General features: G+C 36.6%; 1 protein-coding gene across 1 annotated transcript in view; it reads left to right on the forward strand.

The window, feature by feature from the left end:
* LOC131592347 (mitogen-activated protein kinase 12-like) overlaps nucleotides 1–14,110 on the forward strand; it is a 29,930-nt gene extending 15,820 nt beyond the window's left edge. Inside the window, exons 5-12 of the mRNA XM_058863787.1 lie at nucleotides 2,245–2,274; nucleotides 3,971–4,018; nucleotides 6,978–7,092; nucleotides 7,743–7,814; nucleotides 8,411–8,490; nucleotides 9,245–9,323; nucleotides 10,833–11,006; nucleotides 11,777–14,110. Coding sequence (XP_058719770.1) covers nucleotides 2,245–2,274; nucleotides 3,971–4,018; nucleotides 6,978–7,092; nucleotides 7,743–7,814; nucleotides 8,411–8,490; nucleotides 9,245–9,323; nucleotides 10,833–11,006; nucleotides 11,777–11,847 — 669 coding nt within the window. The 3' untranslated portion in view covers nucleotides 11,848–14,110. The remainder of the gene's footprint in view (nucleotides 1–2,244; nucleotides 2,275–3,970; nucleotides 4,019–6,977; nucleotides 7,093–7,742; nucleotides 7,815–8,410; nucleotides 8,491–9,244; nucleotides 9,324–10,832; nucleotides 11,007–11,776) is intronic.
* The last annotated feature ends 632 nt before the right edge of the window (nucleotides 14,111–14,742 follow it).

Raw genomic sequence — 14,742 nt, forward strand, 5'->3', positions numbered from 1 at the left:
AACATGATTTTGGTGCTGTGAGCACTCATAAAACCTTCAGTGGGGTGAGAATTCCAGCAAAACCATACTCTTGTCCTCAAACAGGTGAGATTTACTTAAATTGAAACTGTGAAGGGTACAGACCTTTTAATTCCTGTTTCTACATTCCACATTCTGAAGTGCCGAATGACTGGGTCTGCCAGCTATTTCTTTTCTGTGTACAGTCTTAGCAGCAAAAACCGACTATAGAATATTTTAAGCATCTGTTCTGAAAAATCAAGAGGCTTCAGTTAGAAGAAACTGCAATAATTTAGAATGCAAGTAGACACTGTGATATCCTTGATCAAGATAGCTATGATAGAGGACATATTCTTCTAAATTTATTGGAAGTTTAGCTATTTACAGTTACATTTCTGGCTTGGGTTTTGTTTTTTTTTTCCTAAAGTGCATATGGTCTTCACATACAATTGACAAACTTCCTCCTCCCATCCCAATTCACTTTGTGCACATCCATGACAGAACATTTTCTAGTTTTTTGTTTGCTGTAGTGGTTTTACAGCCAACATTCTGTGAAGCAGCCATGTGCCCTCAATGTCTCATGTCAGCCCCAGGAAATCCTGTGCAGGACTTTGGTGTTTCCTACAGGTGATGTTAAACCTTTCCCAATCTGCAAGTAAGCTACAGCAGGATCTACTGCAGATGTCAAGACAGGCCTGGGCTCTGGCACAGCAGTCAGTAGTGTGACCGTGCAGCAGCAGGGTTCTGCCACAGCCTTTGGCTGGACTGGTAAAGTTGTAGGCACAGGGTTAAAGGAATTGAGGGCTTTTTCTCCCCTCTCTCTTTTCAGAACCTTTGAGACCACATCTGATGTGGCCAGTCAGGTGTAAGAGAGAACTGTCAGAGAATTTTTCAGTCACTGCTTTAGAAACTTGGCACCTTAAATGCAGATCTTGTGCTTCTTAGGTTGTATGGGTTTTGTTTTAAGTTCAGAAATTTAAGTCTGAAAGGCACATTGGTTCTGTCTGAAGAAGTTGGTTTTTGTTCTGTAGCTTTGCTTTCTTTGTCTTGGAGTTTCTCATCAGTTGGATTATGAGGACCCCTTTGCAGAGGGATGGTTGCGTTTGTGAGGTTAATGGTGCATCCTGACAGCTGCTGGGGAAGATGGTCATTGCTGTGGCTGATTTGCAATTATCCTGCAAAGCTCCTTTCTACTGTGCATTTCTCTGACCTTATGCTGACTATTCCTGGTTGGTCTTCTCTGGCTCTGCCAGCTAGTTCCGAGTGGCTCTGTTGCCACTTGTCCTATTCTTCAGGATGGAATAAAATGAAAGTTCTTCAGGTGAAGCTGGAGAATTTGCATTTTATTCATCTTTTCTCAAGTGTTTTTGTTTAAAAGCTTTATTGTTCTCGTGTTTCTTAGTATCACTAGTACGGTCTGTGGGAGTCTCAGATCAGTTCCCCACACCTGAAGGGACTAGCACATCCCAGGCTGCTTTTATAAACCATGTCCTCAGTTCAGAACAACTTTCTGCATTTCGATCCTTGCAAGACATACATAGATCTGAACTAGTTACTGGAAGTTCCCTTTTGACTGTGATGAAAATAGTCTCTCCTAGGGTTTCATTCATTCAGCTGGTGAGAGAAACTGCATACCTCAGTGGGGAGCATTTGGTGAGTCATGGTTCCAAACATCTGTATTTTATCAGGTGTCATCCCAAAAGAACTAGTCCTGGGCATTCAGTTTGTTGGTTTGGCTTTTTTGAGCCCTTAAATAGGTCACTGAATGGGTGATGTAAATATTCAAATAAAGAGAATGTCTTTGAACTTGACTTTCCATTGAGGAAATACTGAAGCATGTAGCAAGAATTCTCAGATAAGACCTTGACTGGCCTTCATCCCAGTGTTAATGGTCTCTTGAAAGCCAGTGCTGCAGAAGCATATGAATCTAAACTATGATGGCACACCAGAGACCCCTATTACAGGAGAGCATTTCTGATACATAAAATAGCATGTTTCATTCTGATAAATAAATAAATATCGTACTCAAACTGATTTAGTGGTTTCTCATTATTAGGGGAGGGAAAGGGCAAAATACTAGTATAATTATCTGTCCATTAAAACCATAGCTAAAGGGATCTTCTGTGCAATAAATAAAAAATTTCTAATTTCAGTTTACTTTAGCACTGTGAAAAACTATTTTCTCTTCTACCCCAAGCAACTTTTAAATTCAGAACCTCAACTAAAAAATACTTTCTCTTTTTACAGTATATCCACTCATCAGGCATAATTCACAGGGTAAGTGGCAAAACATGAAAGATATTTATATTTTGTTAATATGAGTGATGTTTGTGTTAAAGCATACTTATAAATATGCCTGAAATTCTGTTCATAGGTTTTCTCAGTCGGTGCTTTTGATTTCTTCTTCAATGGGAGCAAAAAGTGGCATGGCTATGTCAGTGTAAGCTGTCCACTCAAGTTGCACTGAATACAGTTTATATTTAGAGTTCCTAGTTTTCTTTGTAAGGTTGAGTTGTAAGTCTCCACAAGAACAAATAGTGTCTAAATTGAGATGGATAAGAGTTTTTTCTGGTTTTTTTTCTTTGTTGTTGTTGTTTGAGGATTTTTTGTTTGTTTTGGTTTTTTTAATGAAGATTAAACTTTTAAAAACAGTGTTTTTCTTTAAACCTTATATTAGTGTTCAGAGTTTTGGAGGAGCAATAGAAACGGAAAAAAATTGTCCAAAATTATAGAGACTTAACTTAAATTTTTTTCTGAGAGAAATGAAGCATTTGTTTCATTTTGATTCCCTTCTCTATATAAAGTTCACTTAAAATCACTTCTGCACTGTGAAGAAGGAGTTCTGAATGATGCCTTTGTGGTACTAAGCAGCATATCTTCCCCCAAAACTGCATTAGAATAGTAAAAATTGTCCATTTTTAAAGAGTATCAGGAGAACCATAGAAAATGTACATTGTATAGTAGATTTAAGCTGGACATGGCAACTACACAAACTGACAAAATAATGTAACATGTTTTTATTTTTGCAACTTCTGGGATCATGGTCTAAACTTACCATTGCTTAGATTTCTTCTAAGGTCTCTCTTGATGACCCTTAAGCTTCTTGGTTACATTATGGCTTTTTGCACCAAACTGTTTCTCTCCAAGGCCCCTCTGATCTTAAAAAAACTCTGTATAAAACAGGTGGATCCCTGTTAAAAAGTTCAGAAAGAAGGTACTTCTAAAGATCTTCTGCTAAAGTGTATCAAACAAAGGTTTGAAAAACCTGAAGGAAAATGTATTTCTAATTATGTATGTCTGAGTCACTGATTTTGCAATATCATCTTAGTCTTTGCCAATACTCTTCCCTTTGCTAAACTTTACAGCTGTGGAAGATCATTAGAAATCTCTAAGGTGGCTTAAGAAACTTAAGGAAATTTTTTTTTTCATTTTGCAGCTGTATTGATTTTCTTAGGAAATTGATTTTCCACAGAAGAAAGCTTTATATATAATATATATATATAGGGTTTTATATAAAATCTTGTTTGATTCCTTCAGTACTCCTTCTAAGTCTGTCAGAGTAAACAACCTTTATAATGCCTATTTTGATATGCAACATGTACAGTCCAGAACTATATATGTGAATTGTTAACCTTGTGGTGTTAGTATTAAATGCAACAAATTTATGTCCAAAGCCCTGTCATAGAAAAATTAGTGAATTCCTTCACTGGCAAGTACTTTCCTGACTTCTAGCAGAAAAAAAAAAAAAAAAATAAAATTATTGGTGGGAAAATATACTGGAAAAAAGTCAAATACATGCAAGTTTACATCCTTGATTGTGTTATTTACTATGACATCATTTTACCTGTTGCTGTTCAGAGCAGTTACATAAAAACTATCAAACTAGAAAGACAGAAAGACAGCAAAAAAGTGTATTTTATTGTCTTGCAGTAAAATAATAAAAAAACCCCATTCATTTAAAATGTGATTGCAGGATCTAAAGCCTGGAAACTTGGCAGTAAATGAAGACTGTGAATTGAAGGTAAGGTATGTTTGTTTGAAAAAGCAGATGGGTTAGAAGACAGAAGACAACAGGTGCAGCAGCTGTGGACATGCTATGCTGGCTGGTTTCAGTGTTGGGCCAGGCTTTTTGCTCTTGAATCACAATTGGCCTGTATGTCCTCACAAAACAACATGGAATTTGAATGGGGGTTTTTGTGTCCTGATGTGTAAGGACACATCAGATCTTATGGCCAAGGTTTCATCTGTAAAAGAGACATAAGAGTTTATGGGAGTGATTCAGTTATGTGAGAATTTCAGCTTTGAATAAATAGAAAAAGTCTAATTCTATAAGCTGGGAGATACAGGAGATCAAAGGTTATGAAGGACACCCTTAATTGAATAAAATAAAAGGTGATGCAAAGCACTACAAAAGTGTTTTTTAGCATGCAGCATGCAAACTATATACTTGCATGTAGCCATTGTAATACAAATTTTGATCTTTGGATACTGACCTGAATGTTCCAGGGTCCTGTGATTTTAGAGTTTTCCTGTCTAACACAAAAAGACATTGACTTTTCCTGGCTTGTAGGTGGACAAATGGTGAGTGGATCCCAGGGTGATGGGAAAAGAGAAGAGAGCCTAGAAAAAACAGTTCTGTATGGTTGTCTTCCCCCACACCACCAGCTGTACAATTATATTTTGAGATGCAGACCAGGTGTCTCCTGATCTGTATCTACTTAACACGTTTTTGTTTTTTTTGCACACTCTCAAAGTCAGTTTATGCAGGCACAGGATCACGCTGCCAGGGATAGTGCAACCATTTCCCCCATGTCTGTGCAGTCAGCAGCTTCCCTTACAGCAGCTCCAGATGATGAGACTGTAAGCAAGTTGGAACAATTCCTTGAATGGGTAATTAATTAGCTATCATTTTTTTCACTATGAGCTTTCTGATGCTCATTTTTTCCTCATCTGATGCTCTCAACTCCTACATAAGTATCAGAAAAGTGACAGTGAAGGATGTATGAGGGGAAGTCACTGCCTTTTCTGTAGCCTTAAAGTTACTTTTGTTAGTTACTGAAGCAATTTAGGAAAATTAAGTTTGCCGAGTCAAGGGAGACCTATCCTTGAGGAGCTGGAGGAAATTGGATCATTCTTTCATAATTCACAAATTATAAAAAGGATTTTCAAATGTGTTCTGAAGATTGCTGTGGAAGTTCCAGCTGAAAAGTTGAAGTTGTGTGAGACATAAAAGTTTTAAATGAAGATAGTTGTTGAAATGTTAATATTAAGTACAAACAGGAGACACTTGTTCTTGAGCTTAATGAAATGTAAATGAGAATAAGTAATGAAGTTAAAGCGTAATACACAAGAATTCTTTCTGCCATTTTCTGCTTCTACAGATCTACAAAACCAAATTATATTTTTGTTTTCAACTCTGTGTGTCAGAAGCCTTGGTAGATAAAATGCCTAAAAGAATGTGACAGAATAGACTGTATCACTTCTGGCTTTGACCTGTTATATAATTTTTTTTCTTTTTCTTCCACTCTTCCTGCTGTCTTACTGGGAAAATAGAATGTGTGCTGAATATGTACAATAAAAGCCATAAAGGTGTACTTTGCCACTACAAAAATTTTGACTCTAGTAAATCTTCAGTACCCAAAGAATCAGCCACAATCAAGTGCATTTAATTGGTATGAATAAAAAAAAATTCTCCCTTGCATTCTATTCCTGTTTTTAAATTGATTGGTAATCAACAGTTATAGGGAAAACATGGAAATTATATTTCCAGTATGGCAATAAAGATAAGCCATGATATTTTGTAGTCTTGATTTGTGAATGAAAATATACTTTTCCTTTTTGTTAAGGCATCATTTCTGCCAAGGAATGATGAAACTATCCTGAAGTGCTTTAGAATGCTTAATTGCAGAGTGCATTACAAAAACATGACTCTTGGTGTAGGAATGCTCAGGTGTCCCTATTAAAACCCCTGCCCTATCAATAAACATATGAAGCTGGATTCACATGACAAACTGGCTGTTCATGCAAAGCTTCATATTTAGCTGTCTCTGTGTGACCATTGTTTATCTTCAGTAGAACTTGACTTACCCACACCTCCCATTTCTTGATAGAAGCATGAACTTTCCAATAAATACAAACCAATTGTTCCAGGAGTGTAATTTTCTCGCTGTTCTCTGCATCTTTTGATGGTCCATACAGGTGGGCCTTCTTAAGTCAAATTTTAAAGAAGTTGAGAAAAGGCTATAACATTAATTTTTAATCTTGCTGCTGTACACATTGCTATATCTAGACAAAAATATCTAGATAATCTAGAGAATCTTAGAAATACACTGAGTTGTGCATAGCGCTTCAAAAAAATTGCATGGATCTTGCATTTCATGCAAAAGGCTTCTCTGTAGTTGATGCTGGAGGTTGGAGAAGACTTGATGGGACTAAATGATGGTAAATCCCTACTCTTGCTCCCAGTTTTCAGTGTGACCTACTGAAAGTCTTCCCTTGTATGAGTTACTCATAAAGTAGAAATAACAATACCTTCTTAATTCAGAGTATTGTTGGAACACACTCTTGAATAGTTATGCCATCTGGGATGTGAGAGCAATGGACACTGAAGTGGGTGCTGTTCTTTTAGCTGCAACTTGATACAATGGTGATTCTGTGGTCAGGAAATTTTTTGCATTAAATGTGTAAAAGTAAATATTTTTAATTAAAAAGTGGATAATTTATTATTTTCTTTACTGGTCTTACAGCTTTTGATAGTGCCATAGAAGTATGTAACTGGAAAAGACGTTATTCAATTATCTGTGCTACCTCTGTCTTGATTTTTAGAATGAGAACAAGACATTTCAATGAGAAAAAATACAAAAATAAACTAATCTCTGCAGATTGCTCCAGTTTTGTTTTTTTTCCCTACAGTTGTCAAGAACTGGATGAACTAGATAACAAGCTGTCTGATCTGAATGTGCCTTGTGCTTCCACTACAGATCCTGGATTTTGGATTGGCAAGACATACAGACAGTGAGATGACAGGCTATGTGGTTACAAGGTGGTATAGAGCCCCAGAGGTCATACTTAATTGGATGCATTATACTCAGACAGGTCAGTGTTCCTTCAGAAGTATCTTAACAGAGCTAAAGCATTCACTGAATTAGAAGATACATAAACAAGACTTTGTTTCTGAAATGAATAAGAAATTGGAGGTAGAAATGACAATATAATTATGCAACATTTCCTTGTAGATAAATTGCAGGTAATTATGTGGAGGTGAGTTTGGGTTTTTTTTATATATGTTTTCTGAGAATAGCAGGAAGTGCCAAGGTGATTAGAAAAAAAATATTTTAATTATACAGACATGACAGTCTTGTGACATGGTCTCAAGACAGGGTCTCTGTTCTTGTGTTTCTGTAAAGGTGTGCTGATTTTAATTTGAACAGGCAGGGGAAAATGGCAAATTAAGGGAATTTAAATAATACTAAGATAACCATAGAAGTTTTTGAAAGCATTGAAAATTTATGTCCTATGAGCCTGATACTGAGAAACTCATTCTGTATGTCATGAGATCATCTCCAGTTTGCTCATTAAAAAGTCTGTTGGTTTTACCTGTGCTGTTCATCATACTTGGCAAGGCACACGTTTATTTTATAACAGGCTATAAAGATAATTTTTTTATTTATTTAAAATATGTTTTAAATTAAACTTTATGCACACTTAAACAGACAAGTTAATGTGCCTCTTGGTCTTTTTCTCAGTTGACATCTGGTCTGTGGGCTGTATAATGGCTGAGATGATAACAGGGAGACCACTGTTCAAGGGAAATGATCGTATCCTTCAGTGAATTTATGATACTGATGCAGGAAAATTGAGAGGTTATGTGATACAGTAAGTCTGCTCAAAAACTGATGAGTATAAATTGAAATTAATAGTAAAATTGCTTGCAGCTTTCTCATTAAATCATTATTTCATATCTGTGCCACTTTTTGCATACCTGCCAATTAAATCTTGTATTAGTGATTTTTTTCAATAGAGGTGATCTTTGAATTACACCTCAAATCATCAAGTAAAAGGCTTTGTGATAGTAGAAAAGTCTTTTTTTTTTTTTTCCTAATATGTGCAATATATGTGTTGATTATTTAGATACTCTAATTTTTTTGGACTGATTTTTGTCCAAACAATGCAGAACAGGTCTGATAATATTAGAAAACTTTGTGGATGATTCAATTATGTGTTCCCAAATTATAGGGTATTTTCTTTGCCTTTTCTAAGAAAAATGGAGAACTTTCATCTTCTATAAATCTTCTGATCAGACATCAAATTAAGATTTTTACATTATTCTCCAACAGCAAAGAAATACATTACTTTTGCAGGATGCTTAGTTTCCTAATAGTGAAAGAATTTGTTCCTTATTTCTGGTATTCAGATCTGGACCAACTCACAGAAATAATGAAAATAACAGGTACACCAACTCAAGATTTTGTTCAAAAATTGCACAGTCAAGATGTGAGTATTCTGATTTGTCAGTTGATTTTCCATGTCATAATTTTCCTTTAAGGCATACTCAGTTCTTTGACGGGCTGAGGTAATGTGTATTGACTACTGAAATGGCCCCTGATGGTTTTTTTCTGCCTTTATATGATTTGTGCACCCACAATAGCTACTGGAGATGGGGTCTAGAATGACAGAAAATTAGCAGAACATTAAATATTTCAGGATTCCAGTGTATACCATACATACCATGTAACAGCTGAGCTGATACATGGAAACTTTTATTGTAAAGGTACGGAAAACAGGAAGATACTCAGAAAACCCAGTTGTTTGCAAATGTCTCTTTCCTATCCTTACATTGATGTCCTTCTAGAATCCTGAGGCCCTTACTATAAAGAACCTAAATGTATTCATTAGACTAACTGTACAATTTAAATATAAAGAAATCACTATATAAGGTTCACTTCTGGAGATTGCTGTAAATTCACTATGATGCTATTTCAAATAATTCATACATATTTATTTGAATAAATATATTAAATACAGAGCACTAGTAATTAAAGCTTTGCATTGTAATTTCTAAATTGTGGTTTTAAAGCTTGATTAAAAAAAAAGATTCCATTCAGGAAGAAGGTTAATATCAACAGAAAAAATGCATTTGTACAACATGCTGTCAAAATATTGTTGAGAAAGATATTAAGCATATAGTTAATGTTGTCACATTACAAAGGTGGCAAAGATCTAATTTAATACCCATGTTTCTTTTAAGGCAAAAAACTATATCAAAAGCCTCCCAAAAGTCCAGAAGAAAGATTTTGCATCCATCTTGAAGTATGCGAATCCTTTGGGTAAGGCTGTTTGTGTGGATGTGTACAGCTTGTTCTTGTGCTTGCACTGGAAGCAGCTGCAGTATCAGTCATGACAGGTGATGTGATGGTTCTTGGGCTGTTCTGTCTCTTGCTTTTTATAATTCATAAGTTTGATTGTAGCAGCTGAAGTTTGCTGAGTTTAAACCCTGCCAGAAATCAGTTGTTTCTTAGAAGCATGAAAAAAATTAGTGGTTTAGGTTTCTGTCTAGCACCTACTTACTGGTTTTGCAGTTTTCTCAAGAGCCCTGGTAGATTAAGTATATGTAATAAAATTTTCTCTGTACTGTATTTGAACTGTAATTCTGAAAGCCCAATCTGATCTGCAGTTGAAATACAAGAAAATGGAAAGCTGACATTTTAGTATTGGAATTAATATGTCCTGAGAAACATCTGTGCATTCCTGAGAAACACTGGCTCGGATTCCATAGATATTAACAGCCAGAAGAGCATACCTAATGTGCATAATTGTGACATGACCTGAGGCAGCCAGAGCTATGAAATTACTCTCCCTAAGCTTTATAACTTCCCCAAGGACCTAAACACTAACAAAGCCAATTTTATTAGAATATTAATTAGGATAATTGAATTTTCTCAATTTAAGAAGTTTAAATTTTAGGTTTAGATACAGTACAAATAAATCTGATTGATGAACAGCTCTTAACCTTACTGCATAGTTAACTGATGGGTAGCTACAGCAAGCTACGCTTTCCATTTAGTTTTTAGGATGTCTGTTCTTACTATTTCTGTGGCCATCTGGCTGCTTCTGGTCTGGAATAGGAGTTTTAAGAGAATATACAACATGGCAAGCAGGAGTTGAAGCATCCTATCCCACACTTCTGCCTCTACTTCCCTTCAGCTGCTCCAAACCCAAGAACATCCTTTTGGGATAGAAAAACAAAATAAATCATTCATCATACCTGTTTACATTTGTCCACCTTGACAATCTAGCAATGGACCAAATCCAAAATCCACAGAAGGGGAACATGCAAAATTTTAATGGGTTGTTTTGGCTGAGGTCAAAACCACATAGCAGATAAAGTTAGCTCTGAGATTCTGACCTATGTCAGTGAACTTCAGAGTGTACTAGGTTTGGATTGGTGACAGAGCACAGTTCTCGTTCACTGTTCACCTGTTCATTCAGCTGCTGTCAGGCGGTTATGTACCTTAGAATCACAATCAGTGGCAGTGATTAAAGACACCTGAGAAAGCTCCAGGCACAGTGGTCCTGGAGCCAGAAGTTGAGAAGTCATTAGCTGAGATGTTTTCTGTATTGCATACAGAAGCAAGGGAGCACCTCTGCATTGCATCAGGCTTTATACACTTGCCAGCTTGCTGACAGTAAGAGGCCCCACTGGCTATAGATGGACACCCAATGATTCTGTTCTATTACTCCATGTATTTATTTGAAATACCTCCAGGGCAGTATTACTGTGTACAAGTGGAATTGGGTGTGTGACTTGAATACACTGTTGGTTTTCTGTGCAATAGCTGTAAACCTCTTGGAGAAGATGCTAGTGCTGGATGCAGAGAAGCGAGTCACGGCAGCTGAGGCTTTGATGCATCCTTATTTTGAACCAGTTCACGATCCTGAGGAAGAAATTGAAGCTGAGAAATACGACGACACATTTGATAACATGGATCTTCCACTAGATGAGTGGAAACGTGAGTTTAATTTTTTGATGTTTTCAAAAATAACCAGATTGAAAGGCCATGCAGAAATAAAAACGTTTCCCTTTACAAATTAACTCCTGCTTTTGATCAAGCAGAGTAAATAAATAGCATTAATACTACTGATAAACCAGGGTTCTTATCAGCTCTTAGCAATTTCTTGTAGAAGGATCTCCAAAGGTCTCTTCTCTGCTTCCTAACAGAGGCTGTTCTCCATTTCCCTAATGTTTCTGTCCTCCCATCTTCTGCAACATAGGAAAGAAACCTTTTCTGTAACTTACCTTTCAGTGGATAGGACGGGTGAAGAGATTGACTGTTGCTCTACAGGACTGCAGTGGCCTTAGAGTCAGATTCTCTGAAGGAGAAAAAACATATCTGTGTCAGCAGAAATTTGAGTCTAGACTTGTTTACATCTAAAGTGAGAGGTTTGTTGTTTGGCTTTTAAGTGAGGACTTGACTTTTAAATCTAATGTGCTCAGTAGCTGTTGCTGAGGATATTGCCCACTATACTCAAAAGTCAGTGCTCGCATCCCTGTGAAAGCACCTATACCATTTCAGTATTGGGCTACTTTTTCAAATCTGAAAAGGTGAACAAGTGATCCTTGATTCCTACTCTTCCTTTCTTTTTGCCTGAAGAGGTCTCTCTCTTCCTGAGCTAGATCAGAGCCCAGCCATGCTGCAGTTGTACCTTTCTCATTCCTATTTGTGCAGCTCCTTTTCTGATTAGACCACAGCAATGCTATGTCTGTTCTGTTGTTTTGCAGGCATTACATACAAAGAGATACTGAACTTCAAGCCACCACAGACATCGGACTCAAAGGAGACAGCAGTGTAATTGTATGGCTGAGTATTTTCAGAACTCTGAGGACGGCAGAAAAGTTGTAAATGTTTGTGACATTTCAGGTGTATAAAATATTTTATAAGTAAGCTCTATGTAATCTGTTTCATCTGCACTGTAAGAAAGAGCGATGTCCTTTACTCTACATGTGGAAGTTGGTGCCTTTGGGAGTAGCATTTCAAAAATATCGAGAAACTTATTTCTGCCTACAGCTTCTTCTATCTGCACGAAAGGACTCAGACTGCAATAACCTGGTGCCATCCTCAAAAGAGCAGGACTAATTCTTCAACTCAGAGATCAGAAGAATACAAGTTACCACCCCAGGCAAGCTGAGAACACAGTATGTCTGATGTGCTGTGACTGCCCTCCAAGGCCACTGAACTATCTTGAATGCAAGAAGTATTCATGTGACTTCCTCTGGAATATTTCACTTTGTTGAGATGCCTGGGAAGGTTAATCATCTTCTGTTACCTCAGGGACTGCAGTGGGTAGCAGAGACACAGCCCAAATTAATGTCTGCATCCCATGTCCTATGTGAGTGGAAGTGTTGATGTCCTAGATTTTTTTCAAAGTAACCAGCATAGCAGGACAAGATTTCACAAACTTACTAGATGAACAGTCACTGGTTATATAATCACTGTATCGTATTTTTCTCTGAATACATTTTCTTTATATAGTAGACATGGGATCAAGGATTTCCAGGAAGAATTTCTTCAGATTTTCTAAAATTTTGTAAGCTCTCTAACGTCTTAGTGTTGAAATTATCTCAGATGGTCAGCCGCATGTGGGTCACTTTATAGAAAATGAAATGAGGACCAAAATGACACACTGCAGCTCTTCATTGGGAATACCTGCAGCAAGCTGTTCTTTTTCACAGTGTACAAAGCTTTTACCAGGTGAAGAATAATAATTATTCCCTTTTTTTGCCCTTTTGAACTTACATTACTGGGAAAAACCTTCAGACCTTTTGTTGAGAGGTACCTTAGCAGAAGTCAACTTCCTAGTGGGATAGATTACTTAGATGCTTCCTGAGTTCCTCTTGCTGTCCTCTTACCATAAGTCTCTGAGAGGTGGGAAGAAGAGCTGGCAAACCTCTGTGAAGAATTTCTGGGTGAAATTGCTTGTCTTTCTTAAAGGCAGTATCTTCACAATTGACTGTTTGGATGTGGGTTATTCCCAGTGTAGTAGTACACACTGTAGTGTGTTACTACTGAGTGAAATGACTGTGAAAGAAGACATTTGATCTTAGCAAGTAGTAACTGGAACAAAGAAAATATTACTTGGGAGGTTTTTTGCTATAATATCCAATATAAGCCGTAAGTTTAATAAAGACACAGTTATTCTGTTTCTTTCAATGAATGTTTGAATTAAACACGTATAAATACTAGCATTTGTTTAAAAATTGTTTGTGATGAGAGTTGATTTAGCTGAGGTGGACACCTAGAGAGCCTAAATAGTAACAGAAACCTTAAATTGATGTATTTGACAAGTCATTAAAAACTACAGTTTCAGGAATGCATGAAAAAAAAGGCAGAGAATGTATATTGAATCAAAATATTTTTCCAAGCTACAGGTTCCTCACAGAGGAAGGCATACTTAAGAGTCATACCCCCTTTTGTGCTATGGACTTTCTACTTGGTTTTGGTTAGTTTCTGTGTTAAACAGAAACTCTAACTTTTACACTAATAGATGTTTTCTCTAAGAATCATATTCTGTGGTCTTCTTAAAAGTCGTGAAAGAAAAGTGCCTACTGAAATTAGTGGTGTTGATAGACCACGTCAATGGGAAATAAAAAATGTCACTCACTTGAAAATTCTGCCTCTACATTTTAAATGGATTTCAGCATCCTAAATTCTAGCAAATGCCTAAAGTCTGGAGATAATGCAGATAGCTCAAATGTTAGTCAGACTAGGAGGGAGCATTTTTTAAATTCGAAAACTGCTTTGCATTTTCTTGCTAAAGGCCAACACTTCATTTCCACAAAGTCAAGCCCTAAAATCCTCCATTGGCTGAGCTGAACTTTTCCCTCTTTTAATTTTAACTTAGCATTGGAGAAGCAGCCAACACACATGAGAAAGACATAAGAAAATACTGTTAGCTTTTCTCAGTAGTGAAGAAATACAGACCTTAAAGTAACTGAAGAGCTTCATGCATGTTAGCAAAGACAGAAGTACTGCTGTGCCACCAGCAAACAGCAAAGGCAACATCAAGTTGGTCAAGAAGTTTCTGTGAAGAGACTGATTTCTGCAGAAATGGTTTCAAGTGGTAGTAGGTATTATTAAAAGAACTGTAAGGTGAAAGCAGAAATACTTTGCAGTGGAAGCAGCTGCTACTCCAAAGGGAGAGGCAGCATTTCCTAAGTTTTTATTTGCTGTTCCTACTTGTGCTAAGCAACTCAGGTATAAGAACCCAATTCCTATTTGCCTTAAAAGAGAAATGTGAATACATTCTGCATGTACCTGAAATGTGTTGTGACAAATAAAGGTTGTGAGTTTGTTTTTTTACACAATAATGGTCTTATTTTCCCCAGATGTATTTCCAGATGTATAATCAGTACTGAAAATATTATTTTTGATAAAGAGATCTGTATGCCACTAGTATTGTAGGTACATTTTATGTAATACTAGCTGCTGATACAGTTTCTTTTGGAAGCTAGTCAGATCACAGATGCTAATCTTTCTCCCATTTTCTGAACCTGGAGTTACCACAGAGCTGATCTGACTGTACCAAATTATTATATGCCACCAAATTATTTCTTAAGAGCTTCTTGGATTTTACCAGACATGTCTGCTTTGTTCTGAAGGACAGGATTTTGGTTCTTAAATAGAATTGCATTTCTCAGCTTGATTTTAAAAGCTAAAGTCAGACTGATGGTCATCAAGCATATATATC

This window comes from Poecile atricapillus, chromosome W, assembly GCF_030490865.1.
Source record: "Poecile atricapillus isolate bPoeAtr1 chromosome W, bPoeAtr1.hap1, whole genome shotgun sequence".
Taxonomy (NCBI): domain Eukaryota; kingdom Metazoa; phylum Chordata; class Aves; order Passeriformes; family Paridae; genus Poecile; species Poecile atricapillus.